The 26,897-nt window shown below is 58.3% G+C and overlaps 2 protein-coding genes across 2 annotated transcripts; both read left to right on the forward strand.

Annotated features, from left to right (window-relative positions):
* Positions 1–695: 695 nt before the first annotated feature.
* PIK3C2B (phosphatidylinositol-4-phosphate 3-kinase catalytic subunit type 2 beta) lies at positions 696–15,081 on the forward strand. Its single transcript, XM_035561410.1, is given in 36 exon segments — positions 696–974; positions 976–1,605; positions 2,327–2,377; positions 2,380–2,429; positions 2,616–2,770; positions 2,915–3,035; positions 5,326–5,437; positions 5,724–5,803; positions 5,884–5,947; positions 6,574–6,720; positions 7,015–7,048; positions 7,361–7,521; positions 7,523–7,557; positions 8,439–8,561; positions 9,295–9,462; positions 9,566–9,677; positions 9,754–9,896; positions 10,577–10,765; positions 10,929–11,022; positions 11,166–11,260; positions 11,337–11,517; positions 11,587–11,694; positions 11,777–11,869; positions 11,979–12,108; positions 12,416–12,552; positions 12,690–12,859; positions 13,014–13,170; positions 13,276–13,385; positions 13,525–13,660; positions 13,662–13,727; positions 13,851–13,975; positions 14,052–14,169; positions 14,325–14,406; positions 14,494–14,600; positions 14,686–14,814; positions 14,893–15,081. Coding segments are annotated over 36 exon segments (4,881 nt in total).
* A 2,153-nt stretch (positions 15,082–17,234) lies between these two features.
* Positions 17,235–24,578, forward strand: PPP1R15B (protein phosphatase 1 regulatory subunit 15B). Its single transcript, XM_035561416.1, has 2 exons — positions 17,235–18,762; positions 21,634–24,578. The coding sequence occupies exons 1-2, from the start codon at positions 17,365–17,367 to the stop codon at positions 21,844–21,846; spliced, it is 1,611 nt and encodes a 536-aa protein (XP_035417309.1). The 5' UTR covers positions 17,235–17,364; the 3' UTR covers positions 21,847–24,578.
* The last annotated feature ends 2,319 nt before the right edge of the window (positions 24,579–26,897 follow it).

Here is a 26,897-nt window from a genome sequence, read left to right on the forward strand (position 1 = left end):
CAAACCAAATATCCTCTCCCCCGAATATCCTCTTCCCCGGGGGAGGCAAGGCAGGAGGGGCTGCAGACGCCCTTCCTTCCTCCCTTGTTTTTCTCCCTCCACTTTTCCTTTCTGATTGCAGAGTGCTTCTGGCGGGGGCCGTGGTTTTCTCCACGCAGCAATGCCCCCGAGACTACCGGGGGGGCTCGAAGCCGTGCCCGAGGCACGCGACGGCAGCTTGCCGGGCCCCGCGATGCCGACGCAGGGCACTGGGGTTGCAGGTTGAGTCAGCCCCAGATGCTGGCGCTGGCCCCGCCGCCCTCCCTCGGTGTCTTATTTTGTCCTCGGGGAAATCCAGCAATAGCCCCAGCAGCTGCTGCTGGGGGCCGAGCAGCCCCACGCGCCTGCCTGGAGGCTGCGAAATCTTTCTTTAAGCCATCGCTCTGCTGAGCTCGTGAACGTTTCCTTTATTTCATCGCGGAGAGGAAGGGCCGGACCTCGGGCGCTGCCAGCCCCAACCCTCCGTAGGGCTCCTCTGCTCCCGAATGACCCCTGGGTGCATGCAGCTCCGAGGCTCATTAGGGCCAGCCCTTGACGAGCTTGCAGAGCCGTTAACCCTTGCCTTTCCCCTCCGCCCAGGTGGCCGGCGGTGCAGCATGCCCTTCTCCTGAGCCCTCTGAGCGCGGGAGGAAGAAGAGGTCCCGGTGCGCGGAGAGATGTCCGCCACGCGTGGCAATGGGGAGCACTGGAAATCCCTCGAGTCGGTGGGCATCAGCCGCAAGGAGCTGGCGCTGGCCGAGGCCCTGCAGATGGAGTACGACGCGCTGTCGCGCCTGCGGCAGGACAAGGACAAGGAGGAGAGCCGCGCCAAGCAGCGGGGCGAGCGGCCCCTCATCTCCTGGGACGACCCCGCAGAGCCCAACGGCTGCGCCGGCATCAAAGCGGCACGGGGCCTCTCCGGCTCCGACCCCACGCTCAGCTACAACCCCCCGGCAGGTGCCAGAGGGGTCCCCGGCACCCCGGCCCCCTCCCGGGCCGCCCCCCCGGCCGGACAGCCAGCCCTGGCTGAAGGCTCCGCTGGCCAGGGACTACCTGTACATCTTCGACGGCTCGGAGGGGGACTTCCTCGGGGAGCCCCTCAACGGCACCTCGCCCCCCGACGGCGGGGGCAGCTCCCCCAAAAAGCTCTCGCCGCCCCCGCTGCCCCCCCGGCACTCCATCTGGAGCCCCCCTGAGGGCAGCCAGCACCCGGGGAAGGGGTCCCCCCCGTCCTCCAAAGCGCCCCAGCCCAGGGACATCAACATGTTCTCGCACGAGCGGGCGCACGGCAAGCTGCTCGCCCGGCGCATCTCCGAGGAGGACCCCTACGGCCTCGCCGACTACGAGGGCATCAACGACGCCATCACCTGCCTCAACCTCAAGTCCACCTACGAGTCGCAGGTGCTGCGGGAAGCCTCCCGGGGCTGGAAGGAAGGCAGGAGCATCTTCGAGAAGGAGTCGAGCGGCAAGCCGGTGGCGCGGAGCAAGACCATGCCCCCCCAGGTGCCCCCGCGGACCTACGTCTCCCGCTTTGGCAACAGGAAGAATCTGGCCCCGAACAAGAACCGCAGGATCTCCGTCGATCCGGTAAGAGGATTTTTGCTCCCCACTTTTGAGATCGGGAGGGATGGAGGCAAAGCGCTGGGGAGAGCTGGAAATGGGGAGGCACATGCAGGGTGCATGAGGGGGCTGTGGGTGCCCGCTGGCTCTTGTGCCCTGTGGCTTTGCTGTGTCCAACCTCCTCGCCTTGCTCCCAGCCCTGCCGTGCCCGCAGCAGCCCGGCACGTGAACGTTTGGGGGCTGCAGGTGGGCTTCAGCTGGCTCCTGTCCTGCTCTCACAGCCTCTCCTGGTCCCCCCCCTCGGTGGGCGAGCGCTGCAGCCGGGCACCGCTGGCGGGGGCGGTGTAAGTCGCCCTCGGCTTTCTCGCTGCCAGAAACCAATTATAAAAGAGCATTAAAATTGTCTTTAGTGGCTGCCGTGTTCTCTGCCTTTCTCTGTCTCCCGTTAGCTGCTGGCTGGGTTAATTGCTCTGACAGTGGGGCCATTGTTCGCCGCAGAAGAGCGGCGGAGGCTCGGGGACCCCCGTGCACGGGGGGAGCCTGGCACCGGGTGCGGGGAGGGCTCTGCTGCGGCACCCTGGTGGCCCAGGGGACGGTCCCTCCATCCCTCAGCATCCTCAGATCTGCCTGCCCTGGCTGGGCAGGACGAGGCAATTGATTTCCTTGGTCCCAGAGGAGCGAGGTGGGGTGCAGGGGGAACGCGGAGAGCCCCCGGGGTGCCGCTGACAGGCTTGTGCCCTGCGCGCAGGTTGCCCCCCGGCCGCACTCCTTAGCCAACGGCTACGAGCTCTTCGAGGTGCTCAGGAGGAGCGGGACGAGGAGGTGGCTGCTTTCTGCCACATGCTGGACGTGTGAGTACCGCGGCTGTGCCCGAGCCGTCCCTGTGCCCCTCGGTGCGCCCCGAGCCCTCGCTTGGGGGTGTCGGGCTCCGTGCTCCGGCGAGGGCGGGCAGCGAAATGCCCCCAGACGGAGGTGTTTTGAGGGGCGGGGGGGACACGAAGGCAGGCACCGGCTCTGAGCCTGCCCCTGCCCAGCAGGCTGCGGTCCGGCCCCAGCACCAAGGATTATTCCCTGACCGGCTTCGTGTGGAGCGCCGTCAGCCTCAGCCCCGAGCACCTGGGGCACGGCGTCAGCCTGAAGGTGACGGTGGTGTGTGACAGCCTGCGGGAGCCCCTCACCTTCACCTGCGACTGTGAGTGTCCCTCGAGGGGGCTGTGAGGCAGGATCAGCCCTGAGCAATGCCTCGAGGGGGGGATTTTTGGGGGATTCTCCCATTGCACGTGGGTCACACCAGCCTGGGGACGCTGGGGCTCACCGCTGCTCGCTGTCCCCGCAGGCTCGTCCACCGTGGACCTGCTCATCTACCAGACGCTGTGCTACACGCACGATGAGCTGCACGCCGTCGACGTCGAGGATTTCGTGCTCAAGCTCTGCGGCTTGGAGGAATTCTTGCAAAAGTGAGTGCTGGGGGCGGGATACAGGCACTGCACCGCTCACGCACCCGACCGCGCTCGCTCGGCGCAGGCGTGATGGATGGCCCTGGGTCCGTCCCTGCCTCCCGAGCCACCGCGGTGCTCTCGCCGAAAGCAGCGTGTTGGGAGCATCCTTCCCTCGCCGGGCAGGATACGAGTCTGGGAGCTGCCAAAAAAGCTCTTTGGGAGAGCATTAATAACGGCCGTGTCACTGAGCCAGGCGGCAGAGCCCCAGCTCCGGCAGCAGCCCAGCTTCCCCCAGCCTGTTTTTTAAATTGCAGGAGCTGGAAAAAGCCATTTCCAGGGGGGGTAGCGGCGATCGGGGGCGGTTCAAAGCCTCAGAAATGTCCCGCTCTGTGAAGCGAGGAGAAAGGGGACAGCTTTCCCTTCCTTAATGAAGCCGGGACTGCACAGAGCCCAGGCATGGGGCTGCTTGGGGGCTTGCTGCTCCCACCGAGGCTGCGTTTCTGGCTCCGATAGCCGGCGAAAAGCTCCGTCCTGAGCGAGGTGCAGCGTGGAGGCAGCGGCAGCCACGCACACAGGGGCACACGCCGTCCCTCCCGGCGGCTGCCTGCCGCCAGCCAGCTCCAGCCCTGCCTGGAGAGCGGCCCCACGGCCTGGCCCTGCCGCTCGAAATCGCGGGAGCTTTGCCACAGCCGCCAGCTCGCTCCAGTTTCAGGCCCTAAAGGGGCAGCTGGGAATTGCTCGGCACGGGATAAGCACCGGTACGGGGGGTGCAGAGCCCAGGACGTGTGTGTGCATGGATACAGCGGGGTTGCTCGCATGCTGCCACCCAGCCCTGGGCACAGCAGCAGTTCCGTCCGTCTGTCCCTCTGCTGGGGGGCTGCAGGGAGCCCCCCTTTCCCCTCGGTACCCGCTGGGCTTCAGTCGTTGGTTTCTTTCCTTCTGCGAATGCTGCCGTTGTCAGCAAAAAGATGTTTTCTGTTTGCCGTAATGAGCCTTAACTAGAAACAGCCCCCGTTGGAAAAACGGGATTTGCACCAGCCGAGAGAGCGGTGCTTTGCCGCGTCGTTGTGCAGCCCGCTCCTCGGCGTTGCTTTTTGGAGAGGGAGCCAGGGCTTTCGAGGATGGAAGCTGGCTCAGGCCGCCAGTCAGGGCCTGGGTTCTGTGCAGGATTCCTGCGCGATTTGGGGCAAATCCCCTCATTTCTGCCTAACTTCTCCGTTTGGAAAAGGGTCGCAGCAGTGTTGTCCTGCCCGTTAACCCAGCTGGAGGCATCCTGGGCTCGCAGCAGGACAGCCTGTCCCCAGCGAGTAGCTCCCGTATCTCCCGGGGCCCTCAAAGGACCTTTGAGAAAGCCCTGGGAAATAAAGCCCTTTTGTCGCCCGTCTTTTCTTTCCACGTCTTCCCCCAGCGGAGGAGATGCTGGAAGTGCCAAAACCCTCCGTGCGGAGCCGGTCGGGCACTCGAGCTCTCCAAACCAGCCCGAGCTGCTGTTGCTTTCCACCACTTGGCATGCGCGAGGCACGGGGGGAAGGCTGGATGGGGCAGGGCACCCCAGGGGACGGAGCAGAGCACCCCAGGGGACGAAGCAGAGCATCCCAGGGGACGTTTGCAGCCTGAGGCGGGGTGCGCAGGATGCCGGCCCTGCGGCGATAAGGGCACGGTGCTGCCCAAGGGCCAGGCTTCCTGCATGCAGCGCCCCTCCTGCACCAGGGCAGGAGCCAGCACCAGCAGCCACGCACTGATCAGGCTCCGCGTCCCCGTCCCCAGCAGCCCTGGGGGTGCCCCTGGCGGCCCCCCCCTGCATCCTGCCATTGCGGCTCCATCCTGCCATTGAGCCTGCAGATGTGCCGTCCCCATCGCGGCACCGTGCCCGGCTGGCCGCGGCACCGCCGAGGGCTGAATTGGCTCATTCTCTTCTCATTCTCTTCTGAAGCTGGCAAGGAAAGCGGGGCAGTGTGGCGAGCCCCGCGGGCTCTGGTCAGGGGCTTTGCCATGCTGCAGAAGCCCCCGGTGCCAGCCTTTCCCCCTGCCGCTGCCGCTCCTTTTTGCACCAGCAGGGCCGGCCGCAGCTTTTTTGAAGGATGCAGAGGAAGGAGGAAAAACAATAAGTTATTCTTCGGGCTTTTTAAGCACAAGCATCCCAGTGAAGTGTTTTGCAGGCGAGCAAAGCACGGCCAAACCCCAGCCACAGCCATACCCGGCCGCAGGGCATCAGCATGGGGCTGCTTTTGGGGGACTTTTCCCCCCAGCCTGGTCCTGGCGGGTGGAGCGGGGCTGTGTGCTGAGCCCGCTGTCTGTGCCCCTGCAGCAAGCACGCGCTGGGGAGCCACGAGTACATCCAGCACTGCAGGAAGTTCGACATCGACATCCGCCTGCAGCTGATGAGGAGGAAGGCTGTGCGCAGCGACCTGGCCCGCACGGTGGGTGCCCGCGGGGGGAGCGCCCTCCCCGCCTGCACCGGGACCCTGCACCGGGGAGATGCTTCGGCTGGGTTAGGGTTTAGCAAACCCCTCCCTGCCAGCTCCCAGCTGGGTGTAACCTGCAGGGATCGAGCCCCCAGCCCCATATCAAGCCGCTTAGAGGGGACCCATGGTGGGGAGAGGGGCAGGAGGGCTCGCAGGGGTGGCACGGCTCGCGGCACGGCCCCGTGCCGGTGCAGGGGCAGCACCCACCCGCAGCCCGTGCTCAGCCTCTCTCCTCCTCCAGGCCAACGACGACCAGAGCCCATCCACCCTCAACCACTACATCCACCTGCAGGAGAGGCCCATCAAGCAGACCATCAGCAGGTAGGGGGCACGGGGTGAGCACAGGCCCTGCGCCGGGTGCCCTCCCCGCTGGGGCTGAGCTCCGCTCTCTGCATCCGCAGGCAGGCGCTGAGTCTCCTCTTCGACACCTTCCACAACGAGGTGGATGCTTTCCTGGCAGCTGAGGTGAGCGTTCAGGGGCTGCGGTGCCTTGGGGAAGCGCCGGGTGGCACCGGGACAGCCCTGCCCTTCTCGTCCCCTCCCTGAAGGAGGCTGGCTTTGGCACAGCCTGGCTCCGGCACCCTTGCCCACGTGCCCAAGGTGCCGGATTTTCCTGGTAGAGGCTCCAAGCAGCCTCTCCTCCCCGGGGAGCCCCGACCTCTCCATTCCTCCGAGCATCGCCACTTGTTCCTGCACAGATCCACCCTGTCCCATCCCATTCCTGTGCCCCAAGGGGCTGCCTATATCCGAGGGGACAGCATCACCCCAAAAGAAGGGGCTCCCATATTCCCAGGGAGCGCAGCAGACATTTGCTGCAGACTTTTTTATTATCACGATGGGGCTCAAAGTCTGCATCAGAGGAGGGGAAAGGAGGGAAAGCCTGCACGTGGCAGCTGCGTGGTGGGTTGGGGAGCTGCCATGAAGGCTGAGGACAGCATTTATTCCTCTCCTTGGTCTTTTCTTGGGCACAAGAGGGTGCAGGCGCCGCTCCCTATCCCCTTCCCTGCTTGCTGCCGGCTCCCCGAGGGCAGAGGCTCTGCTTTGCCCTGGCTCTGAGGCCGGGGCTCCGCTCAGCCTCCCCCTGCCCGCAGGGAGACTTCCCGCTGAAGGCGGAGCGGGTGATCCAGTCGGTCATGGCCATCTGCAACGCCCTGGCCGCCGTCGAGTCCCAGGAGATCACGGCCGCCCTCAACCAGATGCCCCCCTGCCCCTCCCGCATGCAGCCCAAAATCCAGAAGGTAAGGGCAGGGGGAGCGGAGCTGCTCAGCCGGGGGGGTGTAAAGGGAAAAAAAATCGTCCTTCCTTCCTCCTTCCCGCTGCACCACGTGGAAAATTCCTCAATAGCTGGGAGCAGGCAGCTGCTTGCCCTGCCCGTGGCAGCAGCCGAGGAGCCGGGACCACGGAGCTCCCCCCGGCCGCTTACGTAAAGCCGCTGGCTCGGCGAGCTGCTCCCAGCCACGGCAACGCACGGGGCTCCTCCTGACATTGCTCTCGTGGTTTCTTTCTTTTTTTTTTTTTTTTTTCCTCAACAGGATCCAAATGTCCTGGCCAAGAGGGAAAATCGAGGTATTTCAATTCTCCTCCTCCCCTTCTGGGCTTAAGTTCCTGGTGCTTTTAATCCTCAAACCCCTCCTCCTCGATTATTACGGCCAAAAAATGCATTTGAAACCGTTTTTTAAGAAACGAGGGTTTCTGGAGGCCGTGCCCATTGTTCCTCCCCGTGAACCCAGCAAAGTGGGAAGCCTGAAATCCCTCCCCTAGCCCGCTGTGCCCCAGAGGAGGGGACGTGCCCGGGGTCCCCCCAGCATCCCCGAGGGACGCCGCGGGGCCGGCGGTGAGGGGCAGCCCCATGTCACCCGTCTCCTGCCTCCCCTGCAGAGAGGATCGTGGAGAGCCTGACGGCCGCCATCCTCGACCTGGTGGGGCTCTACTGCAGCACCTTCAACGCCGACTTCCAGACGGCCGTGCAGGGGAGCCGGGAGCACGGCGTGGTGCAGGAGGCCTGCCTGCTCTCCTGCCCGCTCTCCTTCACCGTCTACTGCCACCCACCGCATCCCCATCACCTGGGCTGCCAGGTAGGGGATAAGATAAACCTGCCTGCGGGTCCTGGGGCTCAGCACCCTGTCGGTTACCCATCAGCAGGGCATTCCTCCCCTAGGCTGCTATAAAAAGCACGTCCCAATACTCCGCATAAGAGCTAACCCACCCCAAACCTCCCAAAGGTCAGGACTGTGAGCCTGGGGGCGCACTGGGGGCGCTGATGCTGGCGGGCTCTGCGGTGCTCTCCCACCCCAACCCCACAAACCCTCGGGGCTGCAGCATCGCTCCCGATGTGACAGATGGCCCCGGTGCCGCGGCAGGCTCCTTTGTTAGGTGCCTGCGGTGCCCGGCCCCGTGTGGGGGGATGGCGGTGGTCCCGGCGGGCGGCGGGAGCCCACCGCAGGGAGGGCGTGCGAGGCAGCGGCGGACGGCAGCAGCCGCCCCGCCGGGGACCCCTCGCCTTTGTCCCGTCCTTAATGTATTCCCCCTGGTGACTGGCTCCGAACAAAGCTGGTAGCCTGGGAAATGCCGGCATCCCCCTGACCTCCTGCGCCCCGCAGCCCTCCCCGGATTGTCGCTCGGCACCTGCCACATGGCAGGGCCCCCCCGGCAGCCCCCCGTGTGACGGTATGCGCGGTGGCATATGGTGACGGGGACGGGAGGGGTGGGGGCTGCTGGCTTTACACCCCCTCCCCTGCTCAAAGCCCGGCCGGGGGAAGGCGAGGAGGGGGAGCCGCTCGTGCAGGGGCTGCGTTGGAGCACGGCCGGCGGTGGGGAGAGCTCTGAGCCTTCTTGCACCCCCAGGCATTACCTTCCTCCTCCCCACCCCACTGCTATGGGGTTTGCCCCTCGGCGGGGTGAAGCCCAAGCACCCTCAGTGCTCCTCCTGCTCACGGCCCCTCTGCTCCCCTTGCAGCTACGAAGATTTCTACCTCTCCTGCTCCATCACGCACGGCGGCAAGGAGCTGTGCAGCCCGCTGCACACCAGGAAGGCCCACGTCTACAAGTACCTCTTCCACCTCATCATATGGGACCAGCAGTAAGGCAGCCCCCTGGCTGCAGGGTGGGCACGGGTGGTCCCCAGCCACGCTGCTTCCTCCTCCTCCTCCTCTCTGTGCCTCTCGCTGTGTTTTGGGTTTCGGAAGCTCTTGTGTCATCCCCGGGAATAGCACTGGCCCCACGGCGCCAGCCACGCCGCCCCCGGAGCTGCTTGTTTGCACCCAGGAAAGGGGATCTGCTCCCAAAATAGCCCTGGGAGCAGGCGGGGAGGCCGTGCCGAGCCCTCGCCGTGCCTGGCATTCGCCATGTCCCGGGGAGGTGGGGACGGGACGGGGATAATTTTAGAAGGCGCCTGTGCCCCCGAAGGACACGCGCCGAGTGGGGCCGTGCCGAGTGGGGCCGTGCCGTCCCCTCCGTGCCTCCCACCCGCCCCACAGGCAGGATGTAGCTGGTGCCCCGGGCTCCCCGGGCACGTCGGAGAAGAGCCTCGACCCCGGGGACCCCCAGGGAGAAGCCGGGACGAGGTCAGTGTGCGGGGGACCCCTCCCTGTCCCGCGGTCACCTTCCCAGGGCGCAGAAGCAGCCGGCTGTACCCGACACCGGGGGGGCTTGCCCATGACGTGGGGCCTCGGTGCTGTGCCGGGGGCACGTGGCACCCCCGGTGCCAGCAGCAGGGGGGGCTTGCTGGGCTCTCTTTTGGCATCCCGAGGTGGGGGGGGCCGCTGGCAGCACCCGTCCCCGGCACGGTTGAGCCGCTGACTGCTCTCTTGCAGGATCTGCTTCCCCGTCCAGGTGAACCGGCTGCCGCGGGAGACGCTGCTCAGCGTCACGCTCTTCGCCGTGCCCGTGCCCCCCCTGGGGAGCTCCTCCGACACCAACAAGCAGCGGCGGGCCCCCGAGGCGCTGGGCTGGGTCACCACCCCGCTCTTCAACTTCAGGCAGTGCGTGGGGCCGTCCCGCCGCAACGTGGGACCCTTGGGTGCAGCGCTGCCACCACCCCCCTCCCCAAAGCAGCACCCTCAGCCCCCCTCCTTTCTCCTCCAGGGTCCTGACCTGCGGGCGAAAGCTTTTGGGCTTGTGGCCGGCGACCCAGGACAACTCCAGAGCCAGGTCGAGTGCCCCCAACTTCAACCAGCCCGACAGCGTCATCCTGCAGGTGGGTGCCGGTGGCGGGGCGCTGGGGTGGGGGGGGGATGCCGAGCCCCTGCTCACCCGCCCAGTCTCCGCCCCAGATCGACTTCCCCACCTCCGCCTTCGACGTGAAGTTCACGAGCCCGCTGGCGGCCGAGGTCAGCCCCAAGTACGAATTCGGCAGCCTGGGTGAGGAGGACCAGCGCAGGCTGCGGGAGGCGATGCAGAAGAAATCGCTCTACTGGTGAGCAGAGGGCTCAGCATCATCCTGCCCCTGGGGGTTGCTGAGCTCCCCCCAGCACTGATGCGGTACTGGCAGGCACAGGGGGTATTTGGGGGGCCTGATTCTGCCAGGAAAGCAGCCGGGGGTAGGGGGTTGAGTTCGGGAGCGGGCAGAGGAGCAGCCCTCCCAGGCTGCCCGGCCCCGAGGGTGGCTTCTCCGGCGGTGTCCCCCCAGCCGGGACAGCTGCCCTGGCCCCTTGTCCAGCCCAGCACGGCTGAGCCGGCCGGCGTCGGATGGTGCTGGCTATAAACGGGGACGATCAGGTGTCGGCAGCTGTGCCCGGATCCCTGGTGCTCAGCAGTGGTGCTGGACGTGCCCTCACCGCCAGCCACACCACTGGGACTCAGCAGCAGGGCCAATCCTGCTTGCAAAACATCCAGCAGGGTGGCTCAGAGGTCCCTGTGGATGCTCGGTCACCCTGTCCATGGGTGGCTCCTGGATCAGGGTGCAGCGTGGGGAGCACCCAGCATCTCGCAGGGTGGCAGAGCCCCCTCTGCTGAGCTTTCCCCAGCTCAGGGGGGATGCTGGCAGGGTCCTGCTTTCCTTTGCCTCTTCCCAAGGGGTTTATCGGTGTCCCCCAGCACCGTGCGTGCCGGGGGCAGCGGGGCGCCCTGTCCCCAGCCCGTGCCATCCACGTGCAGGTTGACGGACGCCGACCGCAAGCGGCTGTGGGAGAAGCGCTACTACTGCCACGCGGCGCCCGGCGCGCTGCCCATGCTGCTGGCCAGCGCGCCCAGCTGGGAGTGGGCCTGCCTGCCCGACATCTACGCCCTGCTCGGCCAGTGGACCTGCATGAGCCACCAGGACGCCCTGGGGCTCCTGCACGCCACGTAAGTCACCATCATACAGGCACGGGGCGCTACATGGGCTTGGGACCGCTGCAGGCTGAGCCAGAGGGCGTCCAGCCCCACTGGTGCCGGGTTTTTGGTGTGGGGTGAGTGGGAAGGGTCCCATGGTGGCCAGCCCATGGGGACATGCCGTCCCTGGCCGCAGGTTCCCGGACCAGGAGGTGAGGAGGACGGCCGTGCAGTGGATCGACTCCATCTCCGACACGGAGCTGCTGGACTACCTGCCCCAGCTGGTGCAGGTGTGTGCCGGGATGGGGATGTTGTGTGGGGTGTGTGCTGGGATGGGGATGCAGCGTGGGGCACATACTGGGACCAGGACACAGCATGGGGCATGTGCTGGTCCTGCTGTACCCCAAAACTGTCCGCTCTCCCCCTCCTGCAGGCCCTGAAGTACGAATGCTACCTGGACAGCCCATTGGTGCGCTTCCTCATGAAGCGGGCAATCTGCGACCTGAAAATCACCCACTACTTCTTCTGGTGAGTTTTGGGGGGGCCGGGAGCGGCCGGGGGGACCCATGGTGAGTCTGACCCCGTGCTTCTGCGCTGCGGGCAGGCTGCTGAAGGACGGCCTGAAGGATTCCCAGTTCAGCATCCGCTACCAGTACCTGCTGGCGGCTCTGCTGTGCTGCTGCGGGAAGGGGCTGCGGGAGGAATTTGACCGGCAGTGCCTGCTGGTCAACACCCTGGCCAGGCTGGCCCAGCAAGTGCGGGACGCCGCGCCGTCTGCTCGCCAGGTGAGTATTGGGGTCATCGGGGGGCTTATGGGGTCCAGCTGGGTCTCAGTCCCCCGTGTCCCCCCGCAGGGCATCCTCCGCGAGGGGCTGGAGGAGGTGAAGCAGTTCTTCAAGGCGAACGGCTCATGCCGGCTGCCGCTCAGCCCCAGCCTGCTGGTGAAGGGGATCGTGCCCCGGGTGAGTGCTGGCGCCGGGGGTGCCGTCACCCAGTGGGGCCCAGCCGGCTCTGATGGGGTTTGCTTCCCTTCTCTGGCGGCAGGACTGCTCCTATTTCAACTCCAACGCCGTCCCCCTGAAGCTCTCCTTCCAGAACGTCGATCCCCTCGGGGAAAATATCCGGGTCATCTTCAAGGTGAGCTCGTCCTCCGTTGGGTGCCCAAACCGTGGGCACCATGGCCCAAACCGTGGGCACCCTGCCCCTGACGCCCCCCTGCTCTGGTCGCTCCCCTGGGGGCTCGCAGTGCGGCGACGACCTGCGGCAGGACATGCTGACGCTGCAGATGATCCGGATCATGAACAAGATCTGGGTGCAGGAGGGGCTGGACATGCGCATGGTCATCTTCCGCTGCTTCTCCACAGGCCGTGGACGAGGTATCCCAGTGTGGGGGCATCCCCCGGCGGCGGCGGTCCCCGGGTCGTGATGCTCTGGGGTTGGCGATGGCATGGGAGGTCCTGGGGATCCCCAGGGAGAAGCCACCACGGGTCACTGTGAGCCATCGTTGGGTTTGATCCTACAGACCATCTGTAGGACCGTGTTTGGTTCCTACAGACCATTTGTAGGAATTTTGTGGAATGTCACCCATGGATGGCAGCTGGGTTGGTGGTGGCAAAGGGGGCTGGGGTTTCCGTGCCCCCCACGGGGGAAGGACGGGTCTCACCCTGCTGTCCCGGCTGCCAGGCATGGTGGAGATGATCCCCAACGCCGAGACCCTACGCAAAATCCAGGTGGAGCACGGCGTGACGGGCTCCTTCAAGGACCGGCCACTGGCAGACTGGCTGCAGAAACACAACCCCGAGGAGGATGAGTACGAGAAGGTGAGAAGGAGCCCGGCAGGGTCCCCACTCCTCATGTCCCCTTCCCCAGGGACAAGACATGTCGCTTCGTAGCGTGGGGGCCACCAAAGCCCACCTCGGGGCCGCCCTGTCTTTCTCCATCCCTCCGTCCCCCCCAGGCCGTGGAGAACTTCATCTACTCCTGCGCCGGCTGCTGCGTGGCCACCTACGTGCTGGGGATCTGCGACCGGCACAACGACAACATCATGCTCAAGACCACCGGCCACATGTTCCACATCGATTTCGGCAGGTTCCTGGGCCACGCTCAGATGTTCGGCAACATCAAGAGGTGAGAAGCGACCCCCGGCGTCGCATTCCCCCTCACTGGGATTGCACGCGTGGGGCTGCGATGCTTTGGCTTTGGGGTCCACCCTGGTTTTGCGGCTGCAGCCCCTCTCCTCGTGGCACCGTGCTCACTTTCTGCCCCTCTTTCCCCGGCGCAGGGACCGGGCCCCGTTTGTCTTCACCTCGGACATGGCGTACGTCATCAATGGCGGGGACAAGCCCTCCAGCCGCTTCCACGACTTCGTCGACCTGTGCTGCCAGGCTTACAACCTGATCCGCAAGCACACCCACCTCTTCCTCAACCTGCTGGGGCTGGTGAGAGCCTGGGGCCGCTCGCTGCCCCTCAAAGCGGGGACAGGGTGGCTGGGGGGGCCGCGTCCTCGTCCCACCGCCCGCCCTCACCCCTGTCTCGCTGCCCAGATGCTGTCCTGCGGCATCCCCGAGCTCTCCGACCTGGAGGACCTCAAGTACGTCTACGATGCCCTGAGGCCACAGGACACTGATGCCGATGCCACCACGTACTTCACCAGGTATGGGACATGGGTGGGTGACGGGGTGGGGGGTGATGGAGGGACCCCCAGGAAGGAGGCACGGCCCCTGGCTGCATCTCGGCTTGCCTGTTGGCTCCATGACCCAGCCTCTCCATCTCAGCAAGCGGCCTCATTGCAGGTTGATCGAGTCCAGCCTGGGCAGCGTGGCCACCAAGCTCAACTTCTTCATCCACAACCTGGCGCAGATGAAGTTCACGGGCTCCGACGCCCGCCCCACGCTTTCCTTTGCCCCCCGCACGCACACCATCAAGACAGTCCGGCCGGATCCGCGACGTCTTCCTCTGCCGCCACGAGAGGGTCTTCAACCCCAGCAAGGGCTACGTGAGTGGGGACAGCCCGAGGGGACGGGCAGAGGAGTGTTCCCCATCCCTGAGCCCCTCACCCTCATGGGCACGGGGCGTCCCGGTGTCTCCATCCCGCCTTCGCAGCCCCTTCTCCCTGCAGACCTACGTGGTGAAGGTGCAGCGGGAGAGCCCAAGCGAGGTGGTGTTTGTGCAGCGCACCTTCGAGGAGTTCCAGGAGCTGCACAACAAGCTGCGTCTCCTCTTCCCCTCCTCGCTGCTGCCCAGGTACCCCCGCAGACCCTACACCGGGGGGGCTCCCGATGCCCCACAGGGTCTCTGAGCATCCGTGCCCGCGCGGCAGCTTCCCCAGCAGGTTCGTCATCGGCCGGTCGCGGGGAGAGGCGGTGGCCGAGAGGAGGAAGGAGGAACTCAACGGCTACATCTGGCACCTCATCCACGCCACGCCCGAGGTGGCCGAGGTGCGGGGCTGGGGGACCCCGGGAGGTGGGGATGGGGGTGCTGGGGAGAGGAATTTGGGAGGAAAGGGGGCAAACGCGGCGCGTAAAGCATCCGTGTGCGCACCCTGGATGGCGAGGGACGTGGTCACCAGTAACGGCCACTCTTTGCCCCGCAGTGTGACCTCATCTACACCTTCTTCCATCCACTGCCGAGGGATGAGAAGGCGGCCGGCACCAGCCCGGCACCAAAGCCAGCAGGTAGGTGAGCTGGGGTGCGCCCCACATCCCCTCTGTGTCCTTCCTGTGTTCCCCCCACGTCCCTCCTGTGTCCCTTTTCCTCTCCAGACGCCACGTGGGCTCGTCCCCTGGGGAAGGTCGGCGGCGAGGTGAAGCTCTCCATCTCCTACAAGAACAACAAGCTCTTCATCATGGTGATGCACATCCGGGGGCTGGTAGGTGCGCGGTGTCCCGGCGGCGCTGGGGCAGGGTCTGCTCGCAGGGCCGGGCTCACGGCGTGCCCCGTGCTGTGTCCGGCAGCAGCCCCTCCAGGACGGCAATGACCCCGACCCCTACGTCAAGACTTACCTGCTGCCCGACCCCCAGAAAACCACCAAGAGGAAAACCAAAGTGGCCCGAAAAACCTGCAACCCCACCTACAATGAGATGGTACGGGGGACAGGGACGGGGTTTGGGGGGCTTTCGGGGGCAGTGGCTGAGGCTCTGCCCTGCTCTGTCCCCCTCCAGCTGGTCTACGACGGGGTCCCCCGGGGGGACCTGCAGCAGCGGGAGCTGCGGCTGAGCGTGCTGAGCGAGGAAGGCTTTTGGGAGAACATCCTCCTCGGGGAGGTCGGCATCCGCCTGCGGGACCTCGACCTGGCGCAGGAGAAGATGGGCTGGTTCGCCCTGGGCTCCCGTGGCCATGGTACCCTCTGAGCTCCGGGGCCAGGCACCGGTGTCACCGGCACCTCTGGGGACGTGCCCATAGGAACCGGGCACCCGTGTGCCGGGAGCTGCCGTAGCCAGTCTTCTTTTTTAAGTTTACCTTGTGTCAAGGGAGCAACGCGGGGGGGTGGGCAGGGAGGAGTGTCGGGGCACTTCGGGGGGGGTTATTTCTTCCTTTGGGATATCTGTATTTTAATTTTTTTAATAACAACGAGTAGCGCGCGGCTGGGCACCGGGGCGGAGAGGAGGCGGCGGCAGTGGCATCGCTGAGGTTGGACTCAGACGTCCCCCCAGGGACATTTGTGCCCCCCAGGGACATTTGTACCCCCCTTATCTCCTCAAGGAGCTGCCTGCTGGCATCCGGGCCATTCCCATCCCAGGGGATTTGCTCCCAAAGGAGAGCAGTGCAGCTGGGGGGGTCCTGCTGGGGTGACCCCGCCAGCCCCCCAGGGAGCACAGAGCCACCTCCTCAGCCCCTCGCCCGGCCCCGCAGCCGGGGACGCCTGCGCCAGGGTGTCGTGGGCTTGGTGCCTGTGGTGCTTTGTTTACAGCGAGAGCTCCGTAAACGGACGAAATGTTTCTCAGGATCGAGAATAATGAACTTACCTTTATATTAAAAGTTTTAAATACTGTATCGAGCGGGAGAGGGCATGGGGCGGGGGGGATATGGGGTTTGTACAGAGGCTTCTGCAGCCGGCACTTCGCCACGGCTGGGACCCTCCTGGCCGTGGCACAATGGTGTTAAATTGAAGGCGATGAAGTGCACGGGGCCAGGGGGAGCCTCTCGTCTCCCTGCGGTTCTGCAGGGCTGGATGGGGACAGGGATGGGGACAGAGTTGCTGTCCCACCCCACGCACCATGGCACGTGTCCCGGCCCCGCTCTTTCTGCCGAGCATGGAATAATTTTTATTCCCATAATTACCCCGCAGACTGACTAAGCGTGCCTGTGGCAAACCCAGCACGGTGTATCTCAGTCACCAATTAAACCTAATGAACGTGCCATTTGACCTTGTCACATCCCCACCTCAGCTGCTCACCGAGCCAGCCCAGGTCTTGCTGCAGGTGGGTGCAGCTCCCCGCACCCCACACCCGGCCTGGCTGCTGATAACTGGGCTGGCCTGTGCCACAGGACCCACCGTGTCCCCATGTCCCTGTGCTGCCATGTCCATATCCCTGTTGCTGTGTCCCACGTGTCCGTGTTGCCATGTGTCCATGTCTGTGTCCCTGTCATCATCTCCCTGTGTCCCTGTCGCCATCTCCCTGTGTCCCTGTGTTCATGTCTCCGTATCTGTGTCGTTGTATCCCCACGTGTTTGTGTCCCCGTGTCCATGTCTATGTCCCCGTGTTCTTGTTCCCACGTCCCTCTCCACGTGTCCTTGTGTCTCATGTCCCCATGTCTGTCCTATGTCCCTGTAGCCGTGTCTCCATGTCTCTGTAGCCATGTGTCCATGTCCTGTGTCCATCTGTGTCTGTGTACCCATGTTCTTGTCCCTGAGTCCCTGCATCCCATGTCCCCACGTCCGCGTCCCCGTAGCTGTGTGTCTGTGTATCCATGTCCTGTGTCCCCGTGTCTGTGTCCCCATGTCCGTGTTCCCATGTCCGTGTCCTAGCAGCTGTGTGTGTCCATTTCTGTCTGCACATTCTTGTCCCTGTGTCCGTGTCCCCATGTCCTTGTGTCCCATGTCCCCATGTCCACGTGTCCCTGTGTCCATGGGTCCCCGTAGCCATGTGTCTGTGTCCATGTCCCATGTCCCCGTGTCTGTGTGTCGCCGTGTTCTTGCCCCTGTGTCCCTGTGTCCCATGTCCCCATGTCCATGGGTCCCCGTAGCCGTGTCCCCGTGTCCCTTGTGTCCATGTGTCCCCACGTCCCCCTGTCCCTGTCAGGGCCGCCCCGCCACGGCTGCCCCCCCCGCCCCTCCCCTCCCCTCCCCCAGGGGGCGCTGTGCCGCGCGGCGGCTGACGCAATCCCTGCGCGGTGCCGCCGGGCGGTGCCTCCTCCTCCCACCTCCCACTACGAGGGGGGCGGGACCTCGGTTCCACCCAATCAGCTGCGGCGGCGCCCCTTGACGGACAGCTCCTGCCCTCCGCTCCCGCCCCGCCCCTCGCGGGTGGGAGGGGGCAGCGCGGAGCCGCGGCGCTCGCGCCCCCGCCGCCATTTTGTAGCGGCCGCCGCCGCCTCCCCGGCCCGGCCCGGCCCGGGATGGCGCCGGGCCCCCGCGGGGAGCCGCCCTCCGCCGCCCCCGGGCCGCTCTGAGGAGCCTCCCCCTCACCCTCATGGAGCCGAGCGGCCGAGAACGGAGCAGCCCCGTGCCGGGGCGAGCCCGCGCCGCTTCCCTGCTGGGTTTCTCCCCGCTTTGGCCCAAGCTGGCCGTGCCCAGCGCGGCCCCCGCCGCCCCCGGGCCGGCCCAGGCCAGCCCGTCCTTCTCGTGGCTGCGCCTCGCCTCGCAGCTCCTCTCGCCGCTGCCCGCCCTCCTTCACCGCCTGCGGCCCGGCCCGGCTCTCAGCAGCGCCCTGTGCCCCGCCACCGGGGCTCCCCCGCCGCCGGAGCCTCTCCCCTCGCTCCGCCGGGCCGAGGAGAAGGGGCAGGAGGGAGCCGGGGGGGTGCGGAGCGGCCCGGCCGCCCTCGCGGTGCGGAGCGGGGATTTTTTTTCCTTCGTTTTGGGAAGCGGCAGCTCCGCCAAGAGCCGCCTGCCCCGGCCGCTGAGCGCCGAGCCCCCCGGCGAGGCCTGGAGGGGCGGCGGGGGGCTGCCCGAGGTGGAGCTGCTCCGGAGCAAGCGGCTCGAGTTCCTCCAGCAGCGGCTCCTCGTCGTGCCCGAGCCCGACCACGGCTACCACAGCCTGGAGGAGGAGCAGCAGCACAGGGGAGCCGCCGGGGAGCCGTGGAAGCCCGACGAGCAGGAGGCGGCGAGGGGCTCCCCTACCCCGAAAGGGGAGCTTGAGGTGGGAGCTTTGGCCGCAGAGGGCGACGAGGACTCAGAAATCGAGCGAAACCTTCCAATTTCAGCCAGGCCTGCGTGTGCTAATAAGTTAATAGACTATATCCTAGGGGGAACCTCTAGCGGGGAGGAGAGTGCGGGTGATGATGAGGAGGAAGACTGGGATGATAATGATGATGATGGGTTTGACAGCGAAGGGCTCCTCTCGGATTCAGACGACGGGAGCCAGAGCGGGGAAAGGTTGCACCTCTGGAATTCCTTCTTCAGCCTGGATCCTTACAACCCGCAGAACTTTACGGCGACCATTCAGACATCTTCCAGCAGTCCAGGAAAGGATATGCACTGTGGGTCAGATGTGGAAGAGGAGGAGGACGAGGAGGAGGAGGATTCTTCATGGGCAGACTCATCTTCAGGCTCTCCTCACCTCAGTTCTGAAGAGCATGACGAGTGGGAGTGTAGCAGCGTGGATGAGGCAGAAAACTTGAAACTTTGGAACTCATTCTGTACCTCAGACGATCCTTATAATCCTTTAAATTTCAAGGCACCCTTCCAAACAGCAGAGAAGAAAGGGAAGCCTGGCTCAAAAGGAACAGAGGGGCCGAGTTTGGGCACTTCTGAGCATAGTCACTTAACTGTCTGTCGGGTACAGCTGGAAAAACATAACTGTGGTGTCACAGACTTGGTGCAGCATGGCATTCTTTTGGGTGAGAAATGTAGAAGTACCAAGCGGAAAAAGGTATTTTTTTGTTGTTGTTTTTGTTTGGGATCAGCTAAGTGGTATGTGGGTGGGTGAGGTCATTTGCACCAGGATTCCAGCCGCGGTGGTGGCAGATCATACCCCGTGAGCTTATGGTCTAATTATTTGACTGCAATCAGTGTGCCTCATACGTGATGGGAGGCTTTGTAATTCAGTCACACGGGGCACAGAATTTCTTTATGCTTCAGTTTCTAGACTGGAAGTTGAGCTGCTTTTAAAGACAGCTTTAATTCTGTGTTTGCGTTCTAATGTAGCTTCCATCATCAGACGAACAGATGAGAATTGTGATCTAAGTTTTGCCCCTGGAAAGCACCCTATTCTGTTGTGATTCGTGTTGATAAAGTATTTTAGGACTTCTTTGTGCACAGTGTAACTGAACCTTAAGTGTAGGTAAGTATCTAGGAGTATGTCAAGCCTACTTTTTGAGTTCTAGACAGCAAAAGTCTTTGGGAGTAGGAACTCTTCAGTTTTGGGTTATCACATGCTGCAGTAAGCTGTTAAAACTTTCAGTAGAAGTGCTTTAACGCTCCTAATTCTGATTAAGAGATTACTTATAATTCAGCAGTCTTTATAAAAAAGGATGTAACGGAACTAGGCTTTTGAATGCTAGCTAGAGGTGTAGTGTGTTTCGAAGTGTCGGTGTGTTAAACGTTAGTGCATGTGCTAGGATTCAGGTAAATAGATTTGCCCTCTAAAAGGTTTTGAGATGCTACAGATGGACACGACTGCTTTTCAGACACGAGATATTCCTCTGGGTCTTGCCTGACACTTCATACCTTTGTGTGAGTAATAGCTTGTGATACCAAGTCCCAGGATAATGCCCTGGTGTAACAAGATAGCAACAAAGACAAGTTGTATCCTGCTTTCTTTAGCATTCTTACAGCACAGATTTTGCTTCCCTGAGAGCCTGGCTTGGACTTCACTTCATACCTGCTCTTGCCGGGGCAGGTGGTGGTTACAAACTTAGAAGGTTAACACAAGACAAACCACTGCTTTGCCACCTAAATGGAAAACAGTTTTTGCAAGAGGACCTTTGTATCTGACTGCATGTGTCTGAAATGCTGTAGCACTGGTGAGTCCTGCTGTAAGTTCATGCTGCCATGCCCTAAAATCTCGTTGCGTGGCAGATGTGTACGCTTAACAGCACTTCTTGACTGCAGTAATAATTTTTTTAGACTAATTTACAGTAATCTAGTGACACGGTGAAAGAACAATGGTCTAGACGCAATATTTAGTGCGTTGTTACAAAATCCAGTAATTGTGCCCAAGGGTATCTTAGACTGATGTAAAAAGGCTGAAAGGTAGTAACGCGCTAAGGGACAGGCTGATGTAACAGCGCCGGGTGCCTGAAGGCAGGTACCTAATTAGGCCTGCCAGCAAAGGGGAGCAGAGGTCGCCGAGCAGTGACCAGTGCCTACCCAGGAAACCTTGGAGTCCTTTGCCCCGCACAGGGCTGTTTCCTCTGTGGCATCATGCAAACAGCAGCAATATTCGTGTTTGTACAGCCCTAAAGCCTGGGAGTGTTTGTGTCACTTGCGGGATAGCGCGTGTGTTCGCAGTGCATGTGGGGTCTGATGCCCACGCTTCCCAGACCACTCCTAGTAATTTGGGATGGCTGCACTGGAACTGGGTGACCTCTGGGGTTTGCTTTCAGCACGGTCCCTTGGGGCTCTGCGTCTTCTGGTGGGTATTCCTGTAGGTCACCTCTCCTCTAACTCTCACCTTCATGTTTTCTGTGAGGGTTAGAAGGTGGCAGTACCACACAAAGCCATCTCATCCTACACTTCTCATTATGCTGACATGAACGGGGTGTGAAACTGGGGGTTTCTGTTAATAAAATGCAGGAATAGAGCAGTAAGTGTTTTCTGCCTCCACAGTTTTCTTCCTGGTCTTCCTGCAGCAAATTAGAGTATACTGATACAACTACAGCAGTTTCCTTGTCTTCAAGAATTGGTCCTAGCCTGAGAGTCAAGGGAACTTTGACAGCTAGTTAGTTTGTCCTTCGATTTTAAGCCTTTTATGTAGCTAAATAAAAAGCCACACACAATTCTGCAGGCATCTGAACTAGTTTCTCTTTCGCTTATCACTTGATAAGAGAAAGACTTGAATCTTTATATAGCAATCAGCTAAGTACTGTTGAGTTTAGACCCTGACCCTACAAGGTTTTTTCATTTTCTTAAGAATAATGAAGAGTGGAAAAAATTTGCATTCGGTTTAAAGTGCCCCAGCTGACTTCATTTCCTTCCATGAGCTTACCACTGATAATGGCACTGAACAGATGAGTTTGTTCCAGTCATACGGTGATGAGTGTTGATTCCTTAAATGCAGCATAGTAAGATTTCTTATCAGGCACTCAAGTTGACTCACATGATTACTCATTCCACAGAACAATGGCTCTCGCTTTTTGTATGATGTACTAATCAGAAACTGGTTGGTAACATCTAGTCTTAAATGAGTGTTCTGGTATATCCTCCAGAATAACCTGCAGGAACTGTGTCTGTGAGAGGTTAAAATGGTGCTGGGGGGCTGTTATTTCGCAGGGAGCATTGTGTGCTCTGATATCCAGCCCCCTCTTAGGCAACTGTTTAGGGACTACCTGGTAGTCTGAGCACTGCTTGGGGTGGAGGGAGAAGTCAGCAGCTGCACGTGAGGTTGCTTTTAAACCTGAGAGGTGAAACACACTCCTTCCCTGCTGGTTCAGAGACCTAGCATGAACTGGTAGCACACCTGAGTGTTTGTTGGTATTTTAGACAACTTTTATTTTTAAATAATTGTGTGTGCAGATAAGGTTTAAGCTCCTTTTGCGTGAGTATTTGGCTAACACTTTGATAAATGGCTTGTCTTTTCCAGGTAACCTTCCTTGAAAAAGTTACTGAGTATTACGTCAGCAGCGAGGAGGATCGGAAAGGACCCTGGGAAGAGCTTGCCCGAGATGGTTGCAGGTTCCAGAAACGTATCCAAGAAACAGAAGAAGCCATAGGGTACTGCTTCACCACAGAGCACAGACAGAGAGTTTTAAATAGACTCCGAGAAACCTACTCCAAGGGGGTTGATCTCTTCTAGCACCTTAAAAGACCTGGTAGTTGTGTGTGACCCGAAGCACTCATGAAAATCTTCAAACCAAGAAGTGGCAGCTGCGTGTGCTGTTTTGAAATGGGGAGAAAAGTGGGATTCTAACACTTTTTCCCAGTTTAATATTCAGCCAACGAATATACCTATGTGTATCCCATTTTTGACATCCAAACAAAACCTTTTGAGTATCAACAAGGGTGAGGGTGGTATAATTGCATTCCTCTTCAGTACCATTTGAGAAACAGACTGCTTTAGGTTAAATCCATTCCAAAAATGCCTTGTCTGCCGTATGTTGAGAAGTGGTGGCTATTCAGTTGGAATTTTGCACTTTGAAAAAGCAAACATATTTTGAAGGAAATATTTATGGAGCTCAGAACCTAGTTATTGCAGTTTTGATTTAAAGTTTGTAAAGGCATGTGCTATTTGTTTGTGGTTCTCCATTTTCTCTAACCTATACAAAAGTCTCCGATTTTGTTAGCTCATGATGTTAACTTTACTGCACAAAGCGGATGCTTTTTTGCTTCCTTTTTAAGGTCCCAGTTTTGTGTGCAATCTAATTGTTTGAGTGTTGATGTAACGCTTTAATGTCTTAATATTTCAGTCTAGCACACTGGGGGATTCAGGGGAACTCTGGTGCACTCTAAGCCCTTTGGTTTGTCTTTATTTAAGTAGTACCTTTACCCAGTACTGTTCCAAAGGGTGTTGGCTGCTTGTGCACCAAGCCGCTTTGCTTTCAGGGCAGTGAAAGGCCTCATCCTGATCAATAATTGAAGCTTCAAGGTACATATCAAAGCTGTGGCTGATGGTCTGAATTGAGATAGCTGCATGTGTGGAACTAGGCCGTAGGTCTTTAGGTAATCTCAGAGCAACTTCACCCTAATTGATTCTGCTTCCTGATTGAAGTGGAGTGCTCTTTGTATTTCTTTTATCTGGTACATGTAAGGAGAATTACCTTTCTGGAAATCTAAGACTACAGAGTGCTGTGTTCTTTACCAGAAGCCAGTATTAATACCTCTCTGCGTCTGCACTTTTGTTCATTTGGTACCAAAATAACATTTCACGTTCGGGATCTGAAAGTTGAGGTCCTCGGTGGAAGGAAAACACTCCTTATTTGTGTTTGTAACTTAAAATGTTTAATTGTTTCAGTCAAAATAAAAGAGCAGCACAGTTTGGATATGCATTTGGACCTGGAAGATGTTGTATGGCTGTAACCCAAGCAGGAATGAGGTCATGCAATGGAATAAATACCAGTCAGATCTAAAGAATTCGTATCTGTTTGCAAAAAATGGTGTGAGTAAATGATTTGCTATTTTGTTCATTCAGCTGACTAGGAGTGCCTCTATTTTTGTAAGGAAGAGGCCTAGAAACACTTGAAATTTGTCATCTCATTTAATCTCTTCAATTTTGAATTCAAAAGAAGTTATGGATACGTGGAGAAAAGAGCTTCACAAAGCTTTACGGAGTTTTCTGCTTCATCTTGCCATGCTTCTGGCGATTTTAATTGTCTCAAATTTCAGAGTTTTGGGATTTACACTTTTTCCATAAAGTTTGTTCTTTGGATTTAAAAATTGCCTTTCTCTGCTACGTGTTAGAAGTGTTAATTATGAAATTAAGAGAGTTAACTGAGATATAGTAGAGTTGTCACATAAAATACGGCTGAAACTCGGGCAGCCATTTGGATTGGCTAATTGAAAGCCATGCAACAATGTTATTTGAATCCTTGTGGAATAAAAAACCACATTCTTTTCTAAAAAAGATTATTTTGGTTGTGAAATCATAAATCATGCCCTTGAATCCTATGGATTGGCTTTCAGTTTTTAGGAGCTAATTTTCCTGTATCGTATTTGATAACAGGTGTTCTGCTGTTTTGTTTAGGGAAGAGCACGCGGGATGATTAATGTGTTAGAATTAGAGAAAAATTGTTGACATATGGTCCTAGCGTGACTGATAAGTAAAAATGCTGTTCGTCGCTCTTGGTAAAATATACGAGAGCTTTTTTCCATGACACTCCTAGTTTATTTGGTCTTGTAAAGTTTGCTGCTGCTTCAATTACTCTGGTTAACTTGGTGTAGTGGTGTTCATAAAAAAAAAACAAAACTCTAGGGTGATGTGAATTAACACCTGCAGACACCGATCAACTTTTTGCAGAGGCTTGGGAAAGACTACAGCTGGAAATGAACAGAATTGACAAATTATCTACAAGCTAGGTTGAAAACTGTTCCTTCCAAAAATACTTCTGATATCTGAGATTATTTTTTTTCAACCTGCAGTGTATCGAGCACTCTGTTCTAAAACTGCTGATTCTCAGAGAAACGTGCCTGCTTGGGTAAGTTTTTTTCCCTCCTCTCAAACCTCATACTTCCAGAGTATCCAGTGGTGGTAGGAAGTTATTCTAACACTAAATTTATGAGCAAGTTAATTTTTTTTGTCACCATCTTCCCTATAACATAACTTAAAGTTGTCTTACAGGATGTGTACATGTGCGTTTGGAGTGAAACATGAAAAATAATACTTGTTGAACTTTAAATCAAAACTGTAATTATCAGATTTTATTTTTGTATAATTTAGAGAAAGTTAGAAAACCTTCAACATTGGCTTTATACAGATTTTAATTGATTTGTGTCGAGTTTGTTGGGTTTTTTATATCTAAAGTTATATTTCTGTACATAACAAAACTATTCAGAACTAATCTGTAAATTGTAATAAAGATATTTGCAAGATAATGCTGTGCTGTTCTTTTCTTTGGAAGAGCTGATGGGAGATGTCGTGTAACGGTGCTGAAGCCCAACTCGTGCCCGTATATTTCGCTTTGAGAATGTTAAATGCTTTGTCAGAATTGGTGTTACAGAGGTGGTAGTAATTTGGGAGCAGGCTGTAAGCTCTGAACCAGTAACTGCATGACTGTAAGGGCTCCTGTACTGATGGAGCTTTTAAATTGACCCAAAATGTGCAATTGCTCGTGTTCACGTTGGGTGTTGGCTTGGTGTAAGCGGAGGTGCTAACGTTTTGTTGCTCTAATTGACAAAGAATACTGTAGTTTTGCTTTGCTTACTGGTTAGCACAACTGTGTAACTATGATTACTGTGTGGTTTTGAAGGTTTTCTTCTTTTTTTCCTGAAGCACTTCCAAGTTTCTGCACTGAAATAAATCTGAGGTGTCACCTTGTGAGTAGAAGTGACCTGAGGGTGCCGAACATCTGATCCTTCTTTAATTAGAAGAGCCCAAACACTTCTGTATTTTGCTGCATAGCGTTGGACGTTAGCACAGTGAATCCTTATTCTCTTATGTTGCAATGAACTAAGAACAAAATGCTTTTGAGGAGCTCAGGATAGGTGAGAGCACAGGAAGGTGGCGATGTCCAGTGACACCTAGTGCTGCACGGCATTACCTGCCATAACTGGTTTTACAGAAGGACCTAGCTTTATGTAAACCAGGATCTGTCACTCCACGCTTTTAGGTCAGGAAATTTGTTAGGATAGTGGGCATTTTCACCACGAGCAAGAAGACTTACTGGGACGTGAGGCTGGCCAGGCTGGGTGGGAGGATTTTGGCCAGAGCCGCTGCTGACGAACATCCTCCTGACGTCCCTGGTGGCTGCGTTCCTCACGGGATGCATCACGGCACGGGAATGTCTGGAATGAGTTGTAGGGCCTGGGGTTGGTCACACCTCTTTAGAGCAGTGTTTTAGGGTGAGAACTCCCAACTTGCTGGCTGCTTAGTTTATGCCTTAAGGAAAAATGCTGCTTAGAGCTAATTCTGGAATAACACCAGAGGTGGTATTTGTTCTGTCTTGTAGCACAAGCCATCTTTCACTGTATTCTTGCATCTTTTCCAGACACTTCTAGAATCACCCTAGCCCTGTATTTGTTTCTGGAACAGCATCGGGGTACAGAACTGCTGAGCTAAACAAGGAAAAACATTTTGGGAACTGCACGGAGTACTCAGTAATCCCACATTCAGTAGTTGAATGTAATGAGCAAACCTATGTAATTACTGGGAACCACAGCAGTTTTCTAAAGTCGCATTCACCTGTTCTGCTGGCTCTAAAATCTGCCTTAAATGAGCATTGTAATTTCCTTTTATTCAGTGTGATGGCTTAAAGAAATGCAGTTAGTGTGCTAAATGAAGGCTTCTGTGGATCTGGCAGTGCATCAAGATGCCATCTGGAACGCAGAAATCCTGCTGGGGTTTCTTTATCAGCGCTGAAGTCTGCAGTTGGAGTTTAGTTGACAATTTATCTGCGTTAGAGTAGAGCAGTTCTTGCTCTGGGAGCTGTATCTTCTCCATGGGACTTAAGAACTTGTTTGTCAGCAAAGCACATGGGGAGTAAATAAGCTGCTATTTTTGTAGTCGGTAGTGACTGCATCCACTGAAATGTCATTTGCAAATTAATACAGCTGCAGAGCTGGTTTGGTCCCACAAAAGCAAGTTTCTTCCGAAACTTAGAGGCAGGAGAAGGCAGTGACAACTGCAGAGGGGTTGTGAATCACGGTGATCGCAATTCTGCTGGAAAGCCCAGTGCTCTTCAGCTGCGCGGCCGCGAACTGATGGGCTGTGCCTTGGATATAACCCAGGGTCTCTGTGGTGTTGGCGAAATGTCTTGTGAAAGATGTCCATTAGCCTTGTGGGTATAAGGTATTAGAGGCCATTAGGAGTAGGCATCCATCTGCCCCTGCTGCTAATGGTCGAGCCTGTTAGCAATAAAAACATTTGCTGCTTTGTGTAGCCCTTCCAGCTGTACAAGCACATCATACACTCATTGCTTTCTCTGCCTGCTCTCAGGATGGCACACAGCGCTTTGCTAGACATCGGACACATCTTCCATTTTCCCTCTTTCAATCAGTAGGTGCTGCTTTTAGCAAAAGAAAAAAAAAAAACACACAAACAGATGTAGAAATGTGCTGTTTGGTGTAAGCAGCTCCACTGTGACAGGCTGGATGTGAAGCTTTGGAGTGAGAAAGAGTAAGAAGGGAGGTCTTTATCAGCACAGCTTCCTGGTTCAAGATGCAAACTTGGTTTTGTGTTGGCTCCCCAGCTCTAAA

Source organism: Cygnus atratus, chromosome 24 (genome assembly GCF_013377495.2).
Source record: "Cygnus atratus isolate AKBS03 ecotype Queensland, Australia chromosome 24, CAtr_DNAZoo_HiC_assembly, whole genome shotgun sequence".
Lineage (NCBI taxonomy): Eukaryota > Metazoa > Chordata > Aves > Anseriformes > Anatidae > Cygnus > Cygnus atratus.

Excerpts from the sequence above, each read along its gene's own strand:
- PPP1R15B (XM_035561416.1), top strand. The coding sequence starts at position 17,365 with ATGGAGCCGAGCGGCCGAGAACGGAGCAGCCCCGTGCCGGGGCGAGCC. Across the intron at positions 18,763-21,633 it reads GAAGTACCAAGCGGAAAAAG|GTAACCTTCCTTGAAAAAGT; the intron begins GTATTTTTTTGT and ends TGTCTTTTCCAG.